The 22,893-nt window shown below is 41.5% G+C and overlaps 1 protein-coding gene across 1 annotated transcript; it reads left to right on the forward strand.

The window, feature by feature from the left end:
• The first annotated feature begins 51 nt into the window (after positions 1 to 51).
• On the forward strand, positions 52 to 17,953 carry RBM43 (RNA binding motif protein 43). The gene is made up of 4 exons (XM_024752733.1): positions 52 to 267; positions 6,909 to 7,119; positions 13,962 to 14,050; positions 14,843 to 17,953. Exons 1-4 carry the CDS (start codon positions 265 to 267, stop codon positions 15,572 to 15,574), a joined length of 1,035 nt encoding a protein of 344 aa, XP_024608501.1. The 5' UTR covers positions 52 to 264; the 3' UTR covers positions 15,575 to 17,953.
• The last annotated feature ends 4,940 nt before the right edge of the window (positions 17,954 to 22,893 follow it).

Genomic DNA, 22,893 nt, shown 5'->3' on the forward strand with positions numbered 1-22,893 from the left:
CAACCCCCACTTCTCTCCATCTTGATTTCAAAAGTTGCGAAACTACCGAGGGCGTCCGGAGAGCAACCGTCCCAGGTCCGGGCTCTCATCCCGAGGCCCCGAGACCCGAGGCCGCAGAACTGCGGGGTGGGGTGGAGGGGCTGTCTCCAAACGAGCGGGAACAGAAAACCGAAACCAAAACCCATCAGCCAGCTCCTGCCGCGCCGCCCGCGCTCCGCTAGATCTGGGCCCCGCCGGCCGCCGAGGGCGCGTCTCTCTTCCGCCATGGCAAGTTGCTTTTGCTTTGGGTTTTGCAGGGCGGAGGGGTCCTCGTCCCGTCACCACGGTCCCCCAGGAGGACGCGGAGCCGGGCAGAACGGGCGAGGGTGCGGGGTGACCGGGGAGGCGCGGGGAGGGACCCCGGAGGCAAACCTAGCCCGGTTTGCCTGCACCTGTGCAGGTGGCAGTTCCGCGCGCTTCACCGCAGGCCAGCTCCAAAGGGACGCATCGCCGCGGCCTCCTCCCGCACCTAGTGCCTGGTTTTCGGGGACACAGCTGTTTGGTCGACGAGTGGACTCGCAGCCAGTGTTAGGGCTTAACTGTTGTCCTGCCACACTTTGGGAGCAGGAGAGGAGAGAATTGCCCAGAAATGGAGGCCACCGTTTCCTTTTGTAAAGGGCCAGCAAGAAGGATTCTAGCCAAGGACACAGCTGGGAAAGCAGCCTGACGTCTTAGCGGGAATTTTCTCTTGTGGCCTTAGTTCTTTCTCCAGACCCAAAGGGCTCTGTGTTGTCACCATCTTTGCTGCCTAGCAAGAACAGTTAGCAAATTTAATATTTAGGCTTCCGTGTACTTTGTATCAAGCGCTTAAAAGCAGTGGCAGGGCCTTCAATTCCCGGTCAGAAGTGCCCAAGCAGTTGTGAAGTGCAAGTGCGACTTTGTTGACCGGTGGCGGTAAAGGCAACGTGAATGAAAATAGACACCTAATTTTGAGAAAAGGAATGTAAGCGAACTCAGTGAATAAATTTAATTATCTCTCCCAAGTGCTTTACTTACAAAAATAAACTCACAGTTTTTCTTTTTGTTTTCTGATACTATGGTCAAAAGTCTCTTAAAATGTATCGTTGATGCAGGGAAATTGCCGTCATTTTAATACCTGCCGACCAAAATGCTGCTCATGTTTCAAAATTCTGTATCTCCATATGGTAACTCTTGAAAGGGCTATCTCCAAGACCTCTCTTTTTCTTCTTAACGGTGGATAGAAGCCATCAATAGCCATCAAGGAGAAGTTTCTTTGATTTCAAAGATAAATGTAGACATTTGAACAAAGAAATATGGTATTAGTATTGATGAGGGCAGAGGCGGAGTAAGATTTTCCGAATTTAAATTGATTTAAAGATTTTCTTTGGCACTGATGAAGAAAAGGAAGCTAATTCACTAGCCACTTATCCGTGGAGGTTGGTGTGGACTGTTAGAACCAGATGTATAGTAAATCAAGACAAATCTCATGTGAAATAAAAATCCCCTTAAAGTCTCAAAAATCTGTCATTTTTTTTTTCCTTTTCTAGAAAGAACTATTTTGGGATAATTACATCTTACCACTTGGGTCTAGGATGGAGGAACACATTTTTATATTTTTATTGTTTCCTGTGCAATTTATTTGTCCCTGAATATTTTAAGAATTTTTCCTCCACTCCCCTAAATGAGCTCCCATAACAAAGAGTCCATAACTATTATGAGTTTCCTTTTCAGGAGACACTACCTTTGCTTTATATGTCTCAATATGAGCCATTTTCATCCTCCATTCCTCTGTCCCTTTGCTTTTGCTGTGAACTCTTTTTTTTTTTTGCTCTACGCGGACCTCTCACTGTCGTGGCCTCTCCCGTTGCGGAGCACAGGCTCCGGACGCGCAGGCTCAGCGGCCATGGCTCACGGGCCCAGCCGCTCCGCGGCATGTGGGATCTTCCCGGACCGGGGCACGAACCCGTGTCCCCTGCATCAGCAGGCGGACTCTCAACCACTGCGCCACCAGGGAAGCCCTCTTTTGCATTTTTAATTAAATTTGACCGTTAGTTAAAATTCGACCTCAGCCTTCAAGGTCTCTGTTTCATGAAGCCTTCTTTGACTGCTTTAGCCAGGATTAATCTTGCTTCCTAATCCTAAGTGACCTTTATTGTGAATGGTCCTGTATCCTTCTTAGATTTTGGGGTGTTGGTCTGTTCTTCTTGTAGAGAAGTAGACCTCCTTCTTTATGTGCCTACCAAGCTCTGTTGAAATGATTTGTGTATGTGCCTGCCTCCTTCTCATCCATAACTTAGAGGCTCTTTTTGTGTGTGTGTGTTGGTAATCTTAAGGCCCATTCAGGTGCCCCGCACATAATAAATGCTCAGTAAATTTTTATGGTGGAACAATTTCAGGGTGAGGGGTGTGCTTTATGTCTTTGTATGTGTCATCTTTGGTACCCAGCATATTGCCAGATATAGAACACCTGCTTCATTAATACTGTATTTGTTAATTGATTAACTAATTGACAGGATACTCTCTATTCTAAGAAATGCAGGTACATTTTTGCCACCTTATTTTATAACCACCAGCTGAAAAGTCAGAGGAGATGCTGAGAGAGTGCATATCCTGGGGGCGGTCATCATTGACTTTAGGCATTTTCTATTATTGAATTCCTGCTATGATAAATGAGGATTTCACTCAAGTAACCTCTGACTTCTCCCACCTTTCAAGCTTGAAAGTTTTAGTAATATTTTTAAATTCTCCTGTGGACTATTTTTGTAGCTTTCATAATATACTTAAAATTTTGATGGTATTACATGATTTTCAGTAATATAAGTATAGATTTTTCTTTCTATCTTTTTTTCTCAACTTCTGTTAGTTTTGCCTTTATTCTTACGTTGACAGGGTTGAATGTTTCCATTTTATTCTATAATCATATTTAAGTCTTTGGTATTTTGAAGATTTAACAGAATTAGTCTAAAAGATAAAAAACAATGAGAGTGTCTATATTATTATGCAAACAGTAAATACTGTTTACAGCAGGGCCTAATAATAGTGTGCTGTGATTACTTTTTCTCCTTTTGGTCCAATGTCATGTGTATTTTTCCTTTTTCCATTTACAGAAAAATGTTCCTCGCAGCTGTGTCAAATAGATTCTTTTTTTTGGTATTCTATAATTTACTGAAAACATGCACACTTTAGTTTACTTCTGATCTTTAGGCTTGGGCCCCTTCAAATGCCAGAAAGTGGAGGGGGAGGGGGCTTGCTCTGAGGTGCCAGCACCCATAATAGCAGGTCAGATTCTCCCTAGAGTGTCCATTCAGTTTTGTTTTGCCACTAGCTTTTCAACTAAGCTTTCTGGGTTTGGTCCCTTTTTTCATTTCTGAGGTTCTGCCATGAAAGTTGTCACCTTTCCATTGCAACCCCCTTTTCTTTATTCTGGATTCCCTCTGTCTTATCCTTCCACATACTTCTGTATCTTTTCCGTCTACAAGAAATTGTTGAAATCTCCTCTATGCTGCTGATTGCTCCCCTTAATTGTGTTTATTCTCTTTTTTATTCTTCTACTTTCATTTTAAGATGCTCCTGGGTTAGAATGGACATTGTGTGTGTGCTTAGACTGTTTTCTTGATCAGGGAGGTCAGAAGCTGTTTGCCTATCCCCAGTGAAGTCCTACTCTGAGTATATAGAGTCCTCTGAACTGAAAAGCGAAACATCTTTATGATCTATTAACCATTACTTGGACCTGTGAGAAATCCTGTCCTCCCTGGGGGTAATTTAGGATAGATTATGTCTGAGCTCTGGTGTAATCAAGCTGGGCTACCTATCTATATATGCATTGGGAGAAGTTTATAGGTCCACTCCCCTAAATGAGCTGGGGAACAAATTAAAACCTTAATACAAGAAGTTCACAGAGAGTGAGCCCAGGGAAGGATCTACTTGCACTTGGTCCTCTGTTCCCAGGGTGGCACAGTGTACAATAGCATGTGCTCTCAGTGGTTGAATTCTATTTCAGGTATGTGGTGGAAGGCAGGGTTTACTTCACTGTAGCTCCAATGTTATTTCCAGGGTTTTATTTTTTTATGGTGACTTTTTCCTAATTTTACCAAAAAAAAAGAAAAAAGAGAATGTGTTTTTTATTACCTTCTGTACTTTCAACTCTACAGTCAAGAAAACATACAGCTAACTCCAAACTCCAAAATTTTGTGGTTACCTTGACTTTTTGTTTTCTTTTTTTAACATCTTTATTGGAGTATAATTGCTTTACAATGGTGTGTTAGTTTCTGCTGTATAACAAAGTGAATCAGCTATACATAAACATATATCCCCATATCTCCTCCCTCCTGTGTCTCCCTCCCACCCTCCCTATCCCACCCCTCTAGGTGGTCACAGAGCACCGAGCTGATCTCCCTGTGCTATGTGGCTGCTTCCTACTAGCTATTTATTTTTCATTTGGTAGTGTATATATGTCCCTGCCACTCTCTCACTTCGTCCCAGCTTATCCTTCCCCCTCCCCGTGTCCTCAGGTACATTCTCTACATCTGCATCTTTATTCCTATCCTGCCCCTAGGTTCTTCATAACCACTTTTTTTTTTTTAGATTCCATATATATGTGTTAGCATACGGTATTTGTTTTTCTCTTTCTGACTTAACTTCACTCTTTAATACAGTCTCTAGGTCCATCCACCTTGCTACAAATAACTCAATTTCGTTTCCTTTTATGGCTGAGTAATATTCCATTGTATATATGTGCCATATCTTTATCTGTTCATCTGTCGATGGATGCTTAGGTTGCTTCCATGTCCTGGCTATTGTAAATAGAGCTGCAATGAACATTTTGGTACAGGACTCTTTTTGAATTATGGTTTTCACAGGGTATATACCCAATAGTGGGATTGCTGGGCCGTATGGTAGTTCTATTTTTAGTTTTTTAAGGAAACTCCATACTGTTCCCCATAGTGGCTGTATCAATTTACATTCCCACCAACATTATAGGAGGGTTCCCTTTTCTCCACACCCTCTCCAGCAGTTATTGTTTGTAGGTTTTTTGATGATGGCCATTCTGACAGTGTGTGGTGATACCTCACTGTAGTTTTTGTTTTGTTTTGTTTTGTTTTTTTGCGGTACGCGGGCCTCTCACTGTTGTGGCCTCTCACTGTTGTGGCCTCTCCCGTTGTGGAGCACAGGCTCCGGACGCGCATGCTCAGTGGCCATGGCTCACGGGCGCAGCCGCTCCGTGGCATGTGGGATCCTCCCAGACTGGGGCACAAACTCGTGTCCCCTGCATCAGCAGGCGGACTGTCAACCACTGTACCAACCAGGGAAGCCCCTCATTGTAGTTTTGATTTGCATTTCTCTAATAAATGATATTGAGCAGACTTTCATGTGTTTGTTGGCAATGTGTATATCTTCTTTGGAGAAATGTCTATTTAGGTCTTCTGCCCATTTTTGGATTGGGTTGTTTGTTTTTTTGATATTGAGCTGCATGAGCTGCTTGTAAATTTTGGAGATTAATCCTTTGTCAGTTGCTTCATTTGCAGATATTTTCCCCCATTCTGAGGGTTGTCTTTTCATCTTGTTTATGGTTTCCTTTGCTGTGCAAAAGACTTTAAGTTTTCCTATGTCCCATTTGTTTATTTTTGTTTTTATTTTCATTTTGCTAGGAGATGGGTCAAAAAGGATCTTGCTGTAATTTATGTCATAGAGTGTTCTGCCTATGTTTTCCTCTAAGACTTTGATAGAGTCTGGCCTTACATTTAGGTCTTTAATCCATTTTAAGTTTATTTTTGTGTATGGTGTTAGGGAGTGTTCTAATTTCATTCTTTTACATGTAGCTGTCCAGTTTCCCCAGCACCACTTATTGAAGAGGCTCTCTTTTCTCCACTGTATATTCATGTCTCCTTTATCAAAGATAAGGTGACCATATGTGCGTGGGTTTATCTCTGGGCTTTCTATCCTGTTCCATTGATCTATCTTTCTGTTTTTGTGCCAGTACCATACTGTCTTGATTACTGTAGCTTTGTAGTATAGTCTGAAGTCAGGGAGCCTGATTCCTCCAGCTCCGTTTTTCGTTCTCAAGATTGCTTTTGCTATTCGGGGTCTTTTGTGTTTCCATACAAATTGTGAAATTTTTTGTTCTAGTTCTGTGAAAAATGCCAGTGGTAGTTTGATAGGGATTGCATTGAATCTGTAGATTGCTTTGGGTAGTAGAGTCATTTTCACAATGTTGATTCTTCCAATCCAAGAACATGGTATATCTCTCCATCTGTTTGTATCATCTTTAATTTCTTTCATCAGTGTCTTACAGTTTTCTGCGTACAGGTCTTTTGTCTCCTTAGGTAGGTTTATTCCTAGGTATTTTGGTTTTTTTTTCATTGGTTAGCTTGACTTTTAAAAAAATTTTGATGTAAAAAATTTATATCTCGGGACTTCCCTGGCAGTCCAGTGGTTAAGACTTCCCCTTCCCATGCAGGTGGTCCCTGGTCAAGGAGCTAAGATCCCACATGCCTCAGGGCCAAAAAACCAAAACATAAAGCAGAAGCAATTTTATAACAAATTCAACAAAGACTTTAAAAATGGTCTATATCAAAAAAAAAATCTTAAAAAAAATTTATATCTCAATCTTTTCCTTTGTGATTACAATTATTTTTAGGTCTTTCTAAAATCAGACAAATGTTAACCAGTGTTTTCCATTTATTAAAAAAAGGGGTTTCCTTTTTACATTTTAACTCTCAAATTTATATAGAGTTTATGCTGGCATATGGTATGAGACCAGGCTCTAAACTTAATATTTGTTTTCAAGTATCTAATCAATTGCAAGAGCGCCTTTATTGAATATAATAGCTTTTCCCACTGTTGTGTAACATTGCCTATATTAAGCAGAATCCTATATATTTGAAGAGTATCCTACTGTGTTTTTGCAGGCATCAGTTTTGAAGGTCAAGGAATCCGAAGTTTCTGAAAGAACAATTGTAGTTGCTGGTCTTCCAGTTGGTTCCATTAATGATCAGTCGCTGACCATATTAGTGAAGAGTCACTTTCAAGATATTGAGAATGAGGGTGGAGTTGTTGAAGATGTGATATATCCAACAAGAACCAAGGGAGTTGCATATGTAACATTCAAAGAAAAAAAAGGTATTTCCCAATCAAGTTTTTGTAATCTTAGAAATACTTCTGTAACGAAATTAAAAATTGAATTTCATTAAAGTAATTCATGGGACTGGTAAAGTTTAAAGTGTATTTAAAAAGTAATAATTCTGTTTTTTTAACATCTTTATTGGAGTATAATTGCTTTAGAATGGTGTGTTAGTTTCTGCTTTATAACAAAGTGAATCAGTTATACATATACCTATGTCCCCATATCTCTTCCCTCTTGTGTCTCCCTCCTTCCCACCCTCCCTATCCCACCCCTCTAGGTGGTCACAAAGCACCAAGCTGATCTCCCTGTGCTACGCGGCTGCTTCCCACTAGCTATCTATTTTATGTTTGGCAGTGTATATATGTCCATGCCCCTCTTTCACTTTTTCTCAGCTTACCCTTCCACCTCCCTGTATCCTCAAGTCCATTCTCAAGTAGGTCTGCGTCTTTATTCTCATCTTGCCCCTAGGTTCTTCATGACCTTTTTTTTTTTTACATAGAGTGTTCTGCCTATGTACTCCTGTAAGAGTTTGATAGTGTCTGGCCTCACGTTTAGGTCTTTAATCCATTTTGAGTTTATTTTTCTGTATGGTGTTAGGGAGTGTTCTAATTTCATTCTTTTACATGTAGCTGTCCAGTTTTCCCAGCACCACTTATTGAAGAGGCTGTCTTTTCTCCACTCTATATTCATGTCTCCTTTATCAAAGATAAGTGACCATATGTGCGTGGGTTTATCTCTGGGCTTTCTATCCTGTTCCATTGATCTCTATTTCTGTTTTTGTGCGAGTACAATACTGTCTCGATTACTGTAGCTTTGTAGTATAGTCTGAAGTCAGGGAGCCTGATTCCTCCAGCTCTGTTTTTCTTTCTCAAGATTGCTTTTGCTATTCATTTTCTCTTTTTGTGACATCGTTGTCCAGTTTTGGTATCAGGGTGATAGTGGCCTCGTAGAATGAGTTTGGGAGTGTTCCTCCCTCTGCTATATTTTGTAAGAGTTTTAGAAGGACAGGTGTTAGCTCTTCTCTAAATGTCTGATAGAATTCGCTTTTGAAGCCATCTGGTCCTGGGCTCTTTTTTGTTTGAGGATTTTTAATTACAGTTTCAATTTCAGTGCTTGTGATTGGTCTGTTTATATTTTCTATTTCTTCCTGATTCAGTCTCGGAAGGTTGTGCTTTTCTAAGAATTTGTCCATTTCTTCCGGGTTGTCCATTTTATTGGCATATAGTTGCTTGTAGTAATGTCTCATGATTCTTTGTATTTCTGCTGTGTCAGTTGTTACTTCTCCTTTTTCATTTCTAATTCTATTGATTTGAGTCTTCTCCCTTTTTTTCTTGATCAGTCTGGCTAATGGTTTATCAATTTTGTTTATCTTCTCAAAGAACCAGCTTTTAGGTTTATTGATCTTTGCTATCGTTTCCCTTATTTCCTTTTCATTTATTTCTGATCTGATCTTTATGATGTCTTTCTTTCTGCTAACTTTGGGGTTTTTTGTTTCTTCTTTCTCTAATTGCTTTAGGTGTAAGGTTGGGTTATTTGAGATGTTCCTTGTTCTTATGGTAGGATTGTATTGCTATAAACTTCCCTCTTAGAACTGCTTTTGCTGTATACCATAGGTTTTGGGTTGTAGTGTCTCCATTGTCATTTGTTTCTAGGTATTTTTTGATTTCCTCTTTGATTTCTTCAGTGATCTCTTGGTTATTAAGTAGTGTGTTGTTTAGCTTCCATGTGTTTGTATCTTTTACAGATTTTTTTCCCTGTAATTGTTATCTTGTCTCATAGCGTTGTGGTTGGAAAAGATACTTGATACAATTTCAATCTTCTTAAATTTACCAAGGTTTGATTTGTGATCCAAGATATGATCTATCCTGGATAATGTTCCATGAGCACTTGAGAAGGAAGAGTAGTCTGTTGTTTTTGGATGGAATGTCCTATAAATATCACTGGAGTCCATTTTGTTTAATGTATCATTTAAAGCTTGTGTTTCCTTATTTATTTTCATTTTGGATGATCTGTCCATTGGTTAAAGTGGGGTGTTAAGGTCCCCTACTCTGATTGTTTTCCTGTGGATTTCCCTTTTTATGGCAGTTAGTATTTGACTTATGTATTGAGGTACTCTTCTGTGGAGTGCATAAATATTTACAATTCTTTTATCTTCTTCTTGGATTGATCCCTTGATCATTATGTAGTGTCCTTCTTTGTCTCGTAATATTCTTTGTTTTAAAGACTATTTCACCTGATATGAGAATTGCTACTCCAGCTTTCTTTTGATTTCCATTTGCATGGAATATCTTTTTCCATCCCCTCACTTTCAGCCTGTATGTGTCCTTAGGTCTGAAGTGGGTCTCTTGTAGACAGCATATATATGGGTCTTGTTTTTGTATACATTCAACGAGTCTATGTCTTTTGGTTGGAGCATTTAATTCATTTACGTTTAAGGTAGTTATTGATATGTATGTTCCTATTACCATTTTCTTAATTGTTTTGGGTTTATTATTGTAGGTCTTTTCCTTCTCTTGTGTTTCCTGCCTAGAGAAGTTCCTTTAGCATTTGGTGGTGTTTCGGTGGTGCTGAATTCTTTTAACTTTTGCTTGTCTGTAAAGGTAGTCCTGCACTGTAGCTTGCTGGTCGTTAAGTGGAGCTGGGTCTTGGCGTTGAGATGGAGATCTCTGGGAGATTTTTGCTGTTTGATATTATGTGGAGCTAAGAGGTCTCTTGTGGACCAGTGTCCTGAACTTGGCTCTTCTACCTCAGAGACACAGCGCTGACGCCTGGCTGGAGCACCAAGAGCCTTTCATCCACACAGCTCAGAATAAAATGGAGAAAAAGTAGAAAGAAAGAAAGAAAGAGGAAGATAAAATGAAGTAAAATAAAATAAAATAATTAAAATAAAATATAATTATTAAGAAAAAAAAATTTTTAAGTAAAAAAAAAAACAAAACAGAAAAATGGACAGACAGAATCCTAGGAGAAATGGTAAAAGCAAAGCTATATAGGCAATATCACACATAGAAGCATAGACATACACACTCACAAAATGAGAAATAGGGAAAAAAAAAATATATATCATTGTTCCCAAAGTCCACCTCCTCAATTTGGGATGATTTGTTGTCTATTCAGGTATTCCACAGATGCAGGGTACATCAAATTGATTGTCGAGATTTAATCCGCTGCTCCTAAGGCTGCTGGGAGAGATTTCCCTTTCTCTTTGTTCGCACAGCTCCTGGGGTTCAGCTTTGGATTTGGCCCTACCTCTGCATGTAGGTCACCTTAGCGCGTCTGATTTTTGCTCAGGCAGGATGGGGTTAAAGGAGCAGTTGATTCGGGGGCTCTGGCTCACTCAAGCCGGGGGGGAAGGAGGGGTACGGCTTGCGGGGCACGCCTGTGGCAGCAGAGACCGGCGTGATGTTGCACCAGCCTGTGGTGCGCCGTGCGTTCTCCCTGGGAAGTTGTCCCTGGATCACGGGACCCTGGTGGGCTGTGGTGCCAGGGTCCCGTGGCGGGCTGCACAGGCTCCCGGGAGGGGAGGTGTGGAGAGTGACTTATGCTTGCACACAGGCTTCTTGGTGGTGGCAGCAACAGCCTTAGCGTCCCATCCCGGTCTCTGGGGTCCGTGCTGATAGCCGCGGTTCCCAACCGTCTCTGGAGCTCCTTTAAGCAGCGCTCTGAATCCCCTCTCCTTGCGCACCAGGAAACGAAGAGGCAAGAAAAAGTCTCTTGTCTCTTCAGCAGCTCCATACTTTTCCTGGACTGCCTCCTGGCTAGCCGTGGCGCACTAACCCCTCCAGGCTGTGTTCACGCTGCCAACCCCAGTCCTCTCCCTGGGATCTGACCTCCGAAGCCCGAGCCTCAGCTCCCAGACCCCGCCCACCCTGGCGGGTGAGCAGACAAGCTTCTCGGGCTGGTGCGTGCTGGTCGGCACCGATCCTCTGTGCGGGAATCTCTTCGCTTTGCCCTCCGCACCCCTGTTGCTGTGCTCTCCTCCGTGGCTACGACGTTCCTGCCCGTCTGCCACTTGCAGCCTCCGCCCTCGAAGGGGCTTCCTAGTGTGTGGAAACCTTTCCTCCTTCACAGCTCCCTCTCACTGGTGCTGGTCCCGTCCCTATTCTTTTTTTTTTTTGCGGTCTGCGGGCCTCTCACTGCTGTGGCCTCTCCCGTTGCGGAGCACAGGCTCTGGACGCGCAGGCTCAGTGGCCATGGCTCACGGGCCCAGCCGCTCTGCGGCATATGGGATCCTCCCGGACCGGGGCACGAACCCGTGTCCCTTGCATCGGCAGGCGGACTCTCAACCCCTGCGCCACCAGGGAAGCCCCCGTCCCTATTCTTTGTCTCTGTTTTTTCTTTTTTCTTTTGCACTACCCAGGTATGTGAGGAGTTTCTTGCCTTCTGGGAGGTCTGAGGTCTTCTGCCAGTGTTCAGTAGGTGTTCTGTAGGAGCTGTTCCACCTGCAGATGTGTTTCTGATGTATTTGTGGGGAGGAAGGTGATCTCCGCGTCTTACTCTTCCGCCATCTTGAAGCTCCTCCTCAATAATTCTATTCTTGAGTATAAAAGTGGCACAATAGTGTGTTAAGCAGGAATAAATGCAAAAATGTCTCATGATAGAGTTGTCAATAACTGGCAGTCTTAAAGACTTCTTTTTTTCTATATTTTAAATCTGTCTATATCTTGGGATAAAGGTGATATATTTTATTGTAGAAAATTTGTAAAATGCAGAAACTGCCCCCACAAAAGTTATCTATAATCTCACAAAAAAGATAAATACTTGGAGAATTTTGAGGTGGCTTCAGCAATATAATTATACCATTTGCTTCTCTTTGATCAAACCAACAAATGGATATTCTCACATAGTATCTGCTTTATTACTGGGAAAGTTGGACTGAAGGTACATGGCTTGGATCTGAGGTCAGAGTGAGCCATTCTGTTCCCCACCTCCAACCTGACATAAGTGAGGAAGTTGGGTCTGCAGAGCTATTCACCCCTCCAGCCTCATGGATGGGGCAGCCTTCTGTACAGCATAGTGGCTGGTAGAATAAATTGCCAAAGAAGGGTGAGTCTCCATGCCAGCCTTTTGGAGGTAAAAGTACTACATAAGGGTAGGAGCAGAAGAGACCTTGCTCTGCTTGAGGGAAGATAGGGTCCAGAGAGAGATCCAAAAGACTGTGGGTTATCAGTACCTTTATCTCTCACCATTAGTTATGTCATTCCTTCTCAATGGGGATGTTCAGGTAAGGGATGGCAGGAAGGGCTCCTTATTATTTCTCTAAGGGGAACGTAGAAGTTAATAATTTTATATTATTGAGGGAAATTATTAGTGTTGTGTATTGCATTGATTAACTCAGAGAGAGAAAGAGAGGGCTCATTCATTCATTTATTCCCAAGTATTTATTGAGTGCCTATTACTTTTCAGGCACCATTCTAGGCCTTGAGGTTATACAGCAATGAATGAAATAGGCAAAATGTTTTTTTTTTATGAAGCATACATCTGTGGAGAGATAATAAACAAGCCAATAAATGAATATATAATTGTGTGCTTTATTTATTTGTATATTTATATATACTTATATATTTATACATATTAATATATAATATGGTGCTATAAAAATATAAAGAAGAATAAAGGGATAGAATGTGATGGATAGTGCTACTTTAGGTAGAGTGGGTAGGAAAATACTCTGTTTGGGTGACATTTGAACAGAGACTTGAATGAAGTAAGGGAATGACTCATGCAGATTAGGGGGAAGAAAATTCTAGGCACAGGGAAGGACTGGGAAACATTCTCTGAGGGGCAGCCTGCTGGGCGTTCTGAAGAGCAGTGGGGAGGTTCGTGTGACTGGAGTGGAATGAGCAAGGAGGAGAGAACAGGAGATGTGGTTAGATGGGCAGCTGGGACCAGGTTATGTTTAGGAGCACATGGGTCAAAGCAAGGTGTCTGGATTTTATTCTAGGTGACATGGGAAGCCATTGGAGGGTTTTAAGCAGAGCACTGACAGAATGTGATGGCCTTTTTTAATGTGATCCATCTGGCAGCCGTGTGGAGAATAAGAGCTACTAGTCGGTGCTGGTTTTGACTAGGGTGGTAGCAGGGCAGGTGATTGAGAACTGGTGGGTGTTCAGAATTTGTAGATGGACTAAGTGTCATTTTCTGAGATGCTGAACATAGGAGGAAGAGTACTTTTGGAAGGGAGGTAGTTATTAAGAGTTGAATTTTGGTCGTTGAGACGTCTATTCAGATAATGAAGTAGAGATTTCCACAGGCAGAAGGGAGAAAGGTCGATGTTGAAGAAAGGATTTTCGAGGTGATGCATAGAGAGATGATGTCTAAAGCTGTGGAAATTGTTGACATCACCCAGGGGGTGGGTGTAAGGTTAGCGAAGAGGTGTGAGACCTGAGGCGGCGGGGCAGGGACGTGGGAGGGGGCATGCCAAAGCCTAGAGAATGGGGAGATAGAATGGGGATAATTAGCGAAGGAGACTGAGCAGGTCAGCCAGTGAATTAGAGGAAAACAAACCAGGACAGTGTGATATCCTGGATTCAGGAAGATGAAGTCTCCTCATGACCATAATTAACAGAGTGGTGGGGGATTTACTTTCAGGTGTTTGTTATGTATTATGTATAACATACAAAACATGCAAGTGTCTTACGTATGTATGTATACATATATATGTATAAATTTTAATGTGTTAAAGTAGAAGGAAAAACTATGTAAATGCTGAATTTAGAGGAAACACAGAAAAAATCTTAGGTATTTTAAAAGAATTGAACATCTTTATTATCATTAATTAAAATAATTATTAGTGTATTGTGCCACAAACACTTCTGGTGGCCCTTTTTCCACTTAGTTGCAGAGAATGTCATCAGAAAAAAGAAACACTATCTAGCAGAGATGGTCAGACCCGCTCAACTCACCGTCTCCCATTTTAGTGAAAAGGTAAGTGTAATGCTGATTATCTGGATCCCATTTCTTCTGCAGAGTATCTCCTCTACATAGGAGGCACAAAGCACCCTCATCCCATGACTTCTAGAAAAGAAAGTGCAAACTCCTGTTAACCTGAGTCAGTGTTAAAGGTCAAACCTGTGTCTTGAAATTTTTTCGTTATTGCCTGGTCATTTTTATGTTTCTCTATGACCCTCTTAATGCTTTTAAAGTGACAGTGAGCTTTTATGCTGTCATGGATGATGTCAGGCATCTACCTAAAGACTTCTTTTCTGGGGGAAAAAACAATTAGGATGAACATTAAAAAGGAGCTTGGAAGACACAGTAAAGGTGGAAGTAAGAGGAAAAAGTAAAATTCAAAGCATTGGTTTAAAACTTTATTCTGTAAGAAACCTAGGGTTCTGTGCAGCCATCTGAGGAACTTCTAACTTGGAGGGCTCTCTACGAGGACCCCTATCCAGAGCAGAACCAGAACAGTGTACTCCTCTGGGTTCTGCTTAAGACTTTGTTTCAAAAAAGCATTCTGCCTCTGAAAAAATATTTGACCACCTCTATTTAGGGTAATCCAGTGAGAAATGTGAATCCCAAATCGAACACTGTGGCCTTGATAGGGTTGTGGCATCCGTCTGATGGGCAGCGATGGCGCAAGAAGCCAGCTGTGCTAGGCAGTTGAGGCCTGGTTTAGGGGCTACTGCAGGGGAGACCAAGAAAGTGGCAGAAAAAGAATGTGTTTATGTAGTCTGCTCCACTAGGTGGTGCTGTCTTAATTTCTCTGTTTAATTTTAGGTCTTCAGCTCTGTAAATGCTGTCCTTGATCTTTCTGTTTTTCGGAGTCAAATTGGTCTGAGAAGTCTGGTAATGGACCTGAAAATGGAAATCCCAGCTTTATGCTTCAGTCCTTTGGAAGCTAATGGAAGAATCTCCGTTCAAGGATCATTTCTGGCTATCAAGAAGCTCAAAGAGTCTTTGATATTAAAAGCAAGTTCTCTTTTAGAAAAAAACAGGAATAGGCAGAGCCCCAGAGGGAGTACATGGGAAAGTAGTCACTCTTTAAAGCCACCCAGGTCCTCAACACCTGAGACTATGAGAAGAGGAGAAAGGCTTGTTCTCGACACAGATATTTTCCTTTACCTGAAAAAGATGAGCGGATTTTATGAAAGCACACTGAAAAAATTTCATGCTCTATGTCAAGAGACAGTGGATGGTGAAATTACCACACTTTGTATAAGGAATGCTCAAGGTGGTTCTCAGCCAAACAATGAAAAACAGGTAAAAGAGCTCATTGAGAAATATTCACATGCTCTTCACTTCGGGCTTAGAAAGGAGACATTTATTTTGGAAGGAAAGGAAAATAGAGAGAAAAGAAATATTAAGCTGGCATGTAAGCAACTAAGTTCAAGGTACCTTCAGGTTCTGGTTAATTTTTATCATACGCACATTGACATTATAGGATCTTCTTCTGACACGTACTTGTTTAAAAAAGAGGTCGTGAAATTAATAAGGCAGAAAGTTAGGTAATAAAATCCTCAGCAATAGTAATAAGAATGGCTGCTGCCTTCCCTTACTGAGCAGTGGTGACGTCATGAGTGATCCCAGCTTTACAGACATTATCTCATTTAATTCTTTTTTTTGGCTGCACCGCACAGCTTGCGGGATCTTAGTTTCCCAACCAGGGATCAAACCTGGGCCCCCTGCCGTGGAAGTGTGGAGTCCTAACCACTGGATGCCAGGGAATTCCCTATCTCATTTAATTCTTGTGAACATCTTTCATCACAGGCATTTCCATCCTCATGTTATAGGGGAAGAAACTAGGATTTGAATAGGTGAAAACACTTGTCTGAAGTTATGTACCTGCCCATCAGCAGGAGTTAAACCCAAAGATAATATCTAAGGTATAAAACTTCAAAAATTATAAAACTAAATTTAAAGAAACTTCACTTTCTCTGCAACCCCAAATTCTTAGAAAAAAGAGGTAGCCTTCATTCTAACATATAAGAAGTTTGGATGATTATTATGCCATTGGCAATTTCTTAACATTTACAAAATTTGCGTTTACTCCAAATAGAATTAGAATCCTAGCAAAACTCACTTGAAAAGCTACTTACATGCTATTTCTGATGCAGGTAGTCATTACTTGACCAAATCCCATATTAGTATAAGGCTACTGGATATACAGAACATTTTTACTGCTGCTTACTTAGCCTAAGTGCTTACATAAAATGTTGGTTCTCCTGTTGGAATTATGAAGGGAGTATAGTGTCTATTTTATAATTGTATTGTAAAATTAATAGCATTTCAGGAATAAGATCATGGATGATAAGAATAATAGCAAACACTTACTTGCTAGGCATAATTTTAAGTGCATTACATATCTTTACTCATTCAGTCCTGACAGCAGCCCTGTGAGGTAGGTGCTATCTTTATCCCCCTTTCACACATGAGGAAACTGGTGCCTAGTGATGTAATGTAACTTGCCCATGGCTCTGATTACCGAACAGTGCTTCTCCCTTTTGTAGTCTCTCACAATTCTACTTAAACAACTGAGAAATGTTTCCTTAAAGATGACAGAAGGATTTGAAAATTCTTTACTGAAGGGTAGCCAGAGCTTGTAAGTCATTTGGCTGTCTGTGACTGACCTGCATTTAACTTAGCATTAAGCCAATTTTAAGTACCGGGGACACTGCAGAGACCCTCCCAGGATAATAAAATGATACATCTTGCTCATCTCAAAGTAAACAAACATGGTTACGATGATTTGAACTGTTTATATCAGTAGAAAAGCATAAGAAAAATCTATATGCTTTCATTTTTCTTAGCTACCTAAATCCCAAATATGTAAATGATTTCTATTTCTTTAAATATGTTATTTCACTTCTGTATGACTAAACTTTTTGCGTGGGAAAATTCTCTTTATATGAAGTGTCCAATAAGGTATCTTTAAAAAGGTGTTTGACTTTCATTTTGCTTCTAGGGTTTTGTCTCAGTCTGGGTCCAGTCGGGAGAGAGAAGGCACACAGTAATTTGAACAGGGAAACTTTAATACAAAGAATTATTAACTATGATGGGATTGGAATAATGAGGGATTGGCTCATAAGAAACAGAGAAAACTCTACCAGATAATAGGAGTAACAGATATAAGGAGTAGTTTAGACAGAGCACCCAGGGAGAACCTCCCCCACCCACCCTACAGCCCCGAACTTAGATCCAGACTTTGCCATAGGGTTTGTGCCAGGGAATCTTGCTGGAGATCCATCCTCTAGGGTACTGGAGGAATCTGTGTAGAAGGTGTCTCTCCAGCGACCCTCCATTACAACATGCCTGAGGGGATTTCTGGGGGGAGCTGCTGGTGGCCGGGTGCCGCTGGCCATTTGGTACTATGGGCGCTCAGTGCTGGGGAGGCCTTGGGTTTGGGCGTTGGACACTGGAGCAGCTGCCCCTGCTGCACGAGCCTAATGCTGGAGAAGCTGCGTGTGCTGGAGAAGCTGTGTATGGGGGACCCTTCCTCTGCTGGGAACCCGGATTCTGAGGAGCCTGCTAATTGAACACACTGAAGGAGGAACAAGGCTCTTTCCTCCTGCAGTGCCTCTCCAGCGCCCTCTACTGAGAAAGCTTAATATCTTGCCAGCTACAAAGGAAGGATAAAGGGCCCAAATTTGTTTTTACTGAGTAGGCATATAGGATGAATTTAAAGCTGAGTCAATAAATTGATAACTGGCAGTTATATTTGATACCTACCAAGGCTTTCATTATTACCACAAATTTAATACCAATAGAATAGTCTTTCAGGGACTTCCTTGGTGGAGCAGTGGTTAAGAATCCACCTGCCAATGCTGGGGACACAGGTTCGACCCCTGGTCCGGGAAGATCCTATGTGCTGCGGAGCAACTAAGCCCGTGTGCCACAACTACTGAACCTGCGCTCTAGAGCCTGTGAGCCACAACTACTGAGCCCGTGTGCCACAGCTATTGAAGCCCGCGCCTAGAACCCGTGCTCTGCAACAAGAGAAGTCACTGCAATGAGAAGCCCTCACACTGCAACAAAGAGTAGCCCCTGCTCACCGCAACTAGAGAAAGCTCTCACAAAGTAACGAAGACCCAACACAGTCAAAAATAAATAAATAAATGAAAAAAAATCCTATTAAAAAAATAGTCTTTCAACAAAGAGCTGGATCAGAATACTGAGGCTCATTCCTTGACTGGATAGACACTGAACGCTAATTGGTTTATGGGTATGAATATAGCATCTTCTGCTTGAGAAGATTATGTAATTCAGGTGTTTTACATATTGCTGTCCATTTTAGAGTTCATTTAACAGCACTGTCCTTATAATATGCTAGTCATGTAACCAATTTCTATCCGTAATAAAAACTGACATTTTCATTTTCAAAATGGTAGTAATGATTTTTATTAAAATTTATTTTTGAAGGTTACTGATGCTCAGGAAGATGATGTGAATTCTATCCTGTTCCAGCCTAGATCCTGTTGTGTGTCTGCCATTGGGAGAAAAACGTATCATTTAACTAGATAATAAGTTGGTACTTTTCAAAGAGGTTGCAGATGGTTAAGAAAGCCATTCTCAAGTTAAAAGAGAAGATGTGGGAGTTTCAGCTTATGATGAAAAAGAAGAGTGGGAGAAAGTGTGGGAGAAAGGAGAGGCATTTTGAGTATGAAACTCATTCAGGGATTTTTGTTGAGCTCATCCTCTGGGTTCTGGAGACAACAGTGGGACGTAAGACAGAAATGTTCAGTGACTCCTTAGAAGTTACTGCCTAGTCTGGCAGAGAAGGCAGGCAAACAAGCCATTACAATAGTGCTTGCTATAGAAGTACTTGCGGTAGGGTTGGAGGGTCATTTCTTACCTGGGATATATTAGTCATTTCAATATTATCAGCATGAGCCTCAGAAAAAGACGGTAAGCATGAATTAAAGTTTTATTTACATTATTATTAAGGAGTAAACTAGCAGTAAACTAGCAGAACGACAAAACTCACACGGGGAGAAAGTAAGAAGTGAAATTAAAAAGTCAATAGGGGGCTTCCTTGGTGGCATGGTGGTTGAGAGTCCGCCTGCCGATGCAGGGGACACGGGTTTGTACCCCGGTCCGGGAAGATCCCACATGCCGCGGAGTGGCTGGGCCCGTGAGCCATGGCCACTGGGTCTGCGCGTCCGGAGCCTGTGCTCCGCAACAGGAGAGGCCACAACAGTGAGAGGCCCGCGTACCGCAAAACAAAAGCAACAACAACAACAAAAAAAAGTCAATAGGAAAATGCATGTTAGTAAAAATTGCTAAATTAGAAACAAAACTTGTAGGTGTTATAAAACTGATTTGGAAGGTTATTTTCTCTGCTAGACAGAAAAAATAATCACACTTTATCGTTTTTTTAAGAAGTTAAACTTATAATTTTACAGAGTTGTAAAATGTCATTGCCCTTATCAACTGTGATATTAAGTGAAACGAACTTACATTCCTCAAAAGAGATGACCCACAAGTGGGCTTATTAGGGCTTGTCCAGCAGGGCATTAAAAGGTCACAAAATTATTTTTTGCCTTACTTCTGTGTTTTGAGTAATTTTCTTTAACAAGCGCAAGAAGAAGCTCCCAGAGGCTGAGAGCCTGTGGATGGGTTAGTCCAATGATGGGATGAAAAGGCAGGACAGCTCTTGGTTTGGCAGATGAATGCCAAGTTTAGGGATGGCTGAATTTTGATAGCTTAGTTTTTACAACTTTTAACTGAGGGACAAGATTGCTTGATTCTTCAGTAGAAGACTCACACATATAAACGTGTAAAGGGAAGGAAACATCAAATTTGCCTTGTGAATTTCTCCATATAAACCATGTTAGCGACAATGTATGGAGTTTCCCAAAGATAGTAATTAAAGGAATGTAACTATCCTGCCAAGATTTCATTACTCTAGGATCATTTCCTGGTATAAATACTGGCCTAGGAAACTCGTGTGGGCGCTCTTCCATATTCTCCACTCACCCCTTCTCTCCCATCTTTTACCTCCTCCAAACTGAGGGGTTCTGAGAAAGTTCCTCACTCCTCTAGCTTCAGTGTTCTCAGCTGTAACCTGAAAATAATACCTATTTTGCAGGGTTGTTGTGAGTTTTAGAAAACATGTTACATAACAGATGTTCAAGAATAGTAACTATAATCTTAAGAATTGGTAATACCAACACCCCAAGAAAAGCTCCCTCTGCTTGGAATGCCTCATCTCAGAGCTGGCACCAATATGTCATCCATGCTGGAGAACACAGAGTTGTTCTGGGCTCCTTCCTCTTCTTTCCATTTATATGGCCACAACCTTAGACCAGGCCTCTGTAATTTCTTGTCTGGTTTAGTGGGTTAAATAGTATTCCCTCAATATTCGTGACTTCCTGGAACCTCAGAATGTGACTTTATTTGGAAATAGGGTCTTTGCAGATGTGGTTAGTTAAGAGTGATGCCCTAACCCGCTGACTCGTGTCCTTGTAAGAAAGGGAGAGGATGCAGAAACTCAGAGAAAACAAGGAGTAAGTTCATGTGATGACAAAGGCAGAGGGTGGAGTGATACAGCTACAAGCCTAGGAAGGCCAAGGATGGCAGGGAGCCACTAGGAACTGAAAGAGGCAAGGAAGAATTCTTCCCTGGAGTCTTCAGATGGAGTGTGATCCTGTCAACACTTTGATCTTAGACTTCCAGCCTCCAGAACTGTGAGAGAATAAACTTCTGTTGTTTTAAGCCACCAACTTTGTGGTAATTTGTGATGGCAGCCCTAGGAAACCAATACACTTGGCTTTACTTCAAAAAATTCCTGCAACCCCCGATCCTTGCAGCTGGCTCTGTGTGTGGGATCCTGTTGTATGCGCTATAACACCTTCTCTGTGACAGCATTTCACAGTACTTTTTGTTTTTTGGTTTCTTGTCTTCCTTTCCCACTACATAGTGGTTTCCATGAGGACAGGAATTTTGTCTTTTTTCTACTGTATTTATCCCCTGTTTATAACAGAGTGCCTGGCACAAAGTAGGCATTCCATAAATATTTATGAAATATAAGAACAATTTTTGTGTTAGCCACAGAATTTAGTACAGGGTTTTATACTGAAATAAGTGTCTTATAAATGTGTGCTCATTGGAATTTTCTGTCTTTTGATACAGTCTTCCCACTTGCCAACGTCATAAAACTAATACTAATCTCTTACCATCTCTTCAGGATGTGTCCTCATTTCTTACTTGCATCATTTCTTCCAATGTAGAAAATTCTGGCAAGACCAACTCAAGCAGGTTGTCCAGTTACTGCCCTGGCAGGAAGGCCCTGGGCATGTTCCCTGAATTCCCTCCATTTGCCTAGTTCCTGACTAGGTTTCACCAGTGAGACAAAAGTCTCTTGTGTCTTAATTTGATAGTTATGAAGATTCATGGGGTCTGTCCATGCTGGTATCTGGTTGTCAGCTTTAGCAGCTCACTGGAGAATTCTCAATGTCTATAAGCTGTCTACCCATTCATGCTTGACATAGTAAAGCATTTAATTAGAAGAAAATACTATATAGCATGCGTAAGTAAGTAAGACCATCCTTCAGTTAACAAATTTCTGAGAAAAGCAATAGGAGTAGAATATACCTCCTTTTGATTATCTATGAAATTTAGTGCTAGAGGAAATTAGTCTAACAAATATTTTACTGACTCAGATATTATAAGAGGATTAACTTAAAAAGTAGGGACTTTTGGGCTTCCCTGGTGGCGCAGTGGTTGAGGGTCCGCCTGCTGGTGCGGGGGACATGGGTTCACGTCCTGGTCCGGGAAGATCCCACATGCCGCGGAGTGGCTGGGCCCGTGAGCCATGGCCGCTGAGCCTGCGTGTCCGGAGCCTGTGCTCCTCAACGGGAGAGGCCACAGCGGTGAGAGGCCCAGGTACCAAAAAAAAAAAAAAAAAAAAGTAGGGACTTTTAGGGAGTGGGTGGGAAGAGGAATATAGAATATAAAGGTTCTTTTTGTTGTTGGAGAAACTTGTTTAAAATAAATATGTGATTTCATGAGGGGAATAAAAAGATAATATGTAAAAATGGTAGCGTTTTCGTGGGATGTGTATGAAGATTGGGAGGAACAGCTTGAAGATAGATGTTTATGGGCTAACTGTTTAAGGTTTATCAAAAATGTCAGCCAGAGTAGACAGCTCACACCCCTTCTTTCTCCCTGGCAAGGTTCCTCTTAGACTGAAAACCTCACAGTTTCCTTCCCTCACCAAGCATTTTGGATTCTATCTCCATATCATCCTTTGTATTTGTTTCCTCTTTTCCATTCTCAATGACACTGCTGTAATGAGCTCATACCTAAGCTGTTGCAATATTCTCCTAACAGGCCTTCCTGGGTCTGCCCTTCCCACCCCCATGCCCTCAATCCGCCTTATATGCCACCACCAGATTAATGTGACTGTAGCGATGAGTGAAATTTGGGAGGCTTCTGCTGTCTGGCTGGTGTTGTCCTACCCTGAAATTTCATTGCAACATTTAATCTTAGGTTCTCCTTATCCCTTTATAGCATGTGTTTTCTGATAGGTATACACTACTCATGCTCATAAAAGATAAGTGTTTTGTCACATATTAACTCATATTCTTTTTTTAATGTCTAATATTCAGAAGTGAATACGTTTTTCTTTTCTTTTTTTTAAGCTAGAGCTAGTAAGCATAACTTACTTATAGGCAGTGTTAGGGGAACCACTGACTGAAACCGTCTGTCCTGGTCAGGCACCATAGTAACCACTTGCATGAGTTATCTTACAATAGGAGGTCCTGGTAAGGAACAGGAACTAGCAAGCTACCACCACCCAGAATAATTTGGGAAAGGTCAAAAGGAGAGAG

The sequence above is a fragment of the Neophocaena asiaeorientalis genome, unplaced genomic scaffold (assembly GCF_003031525.2).
Source record: "Neophocaena asiaeorientalis asiaeorientalis breed wild unplaced genomic scaffold, Neophocaena_asiaeorientalis_V1.1 scaffold868, whole genome shotgun sequence".
NCBI classification, from domain to species: Eukaryota; Metazoa; Chordata; class Mammalia; order Artiodactyla; family Phocoenidae; genus Neophocaena; species Neophocaena asiaeorientalis.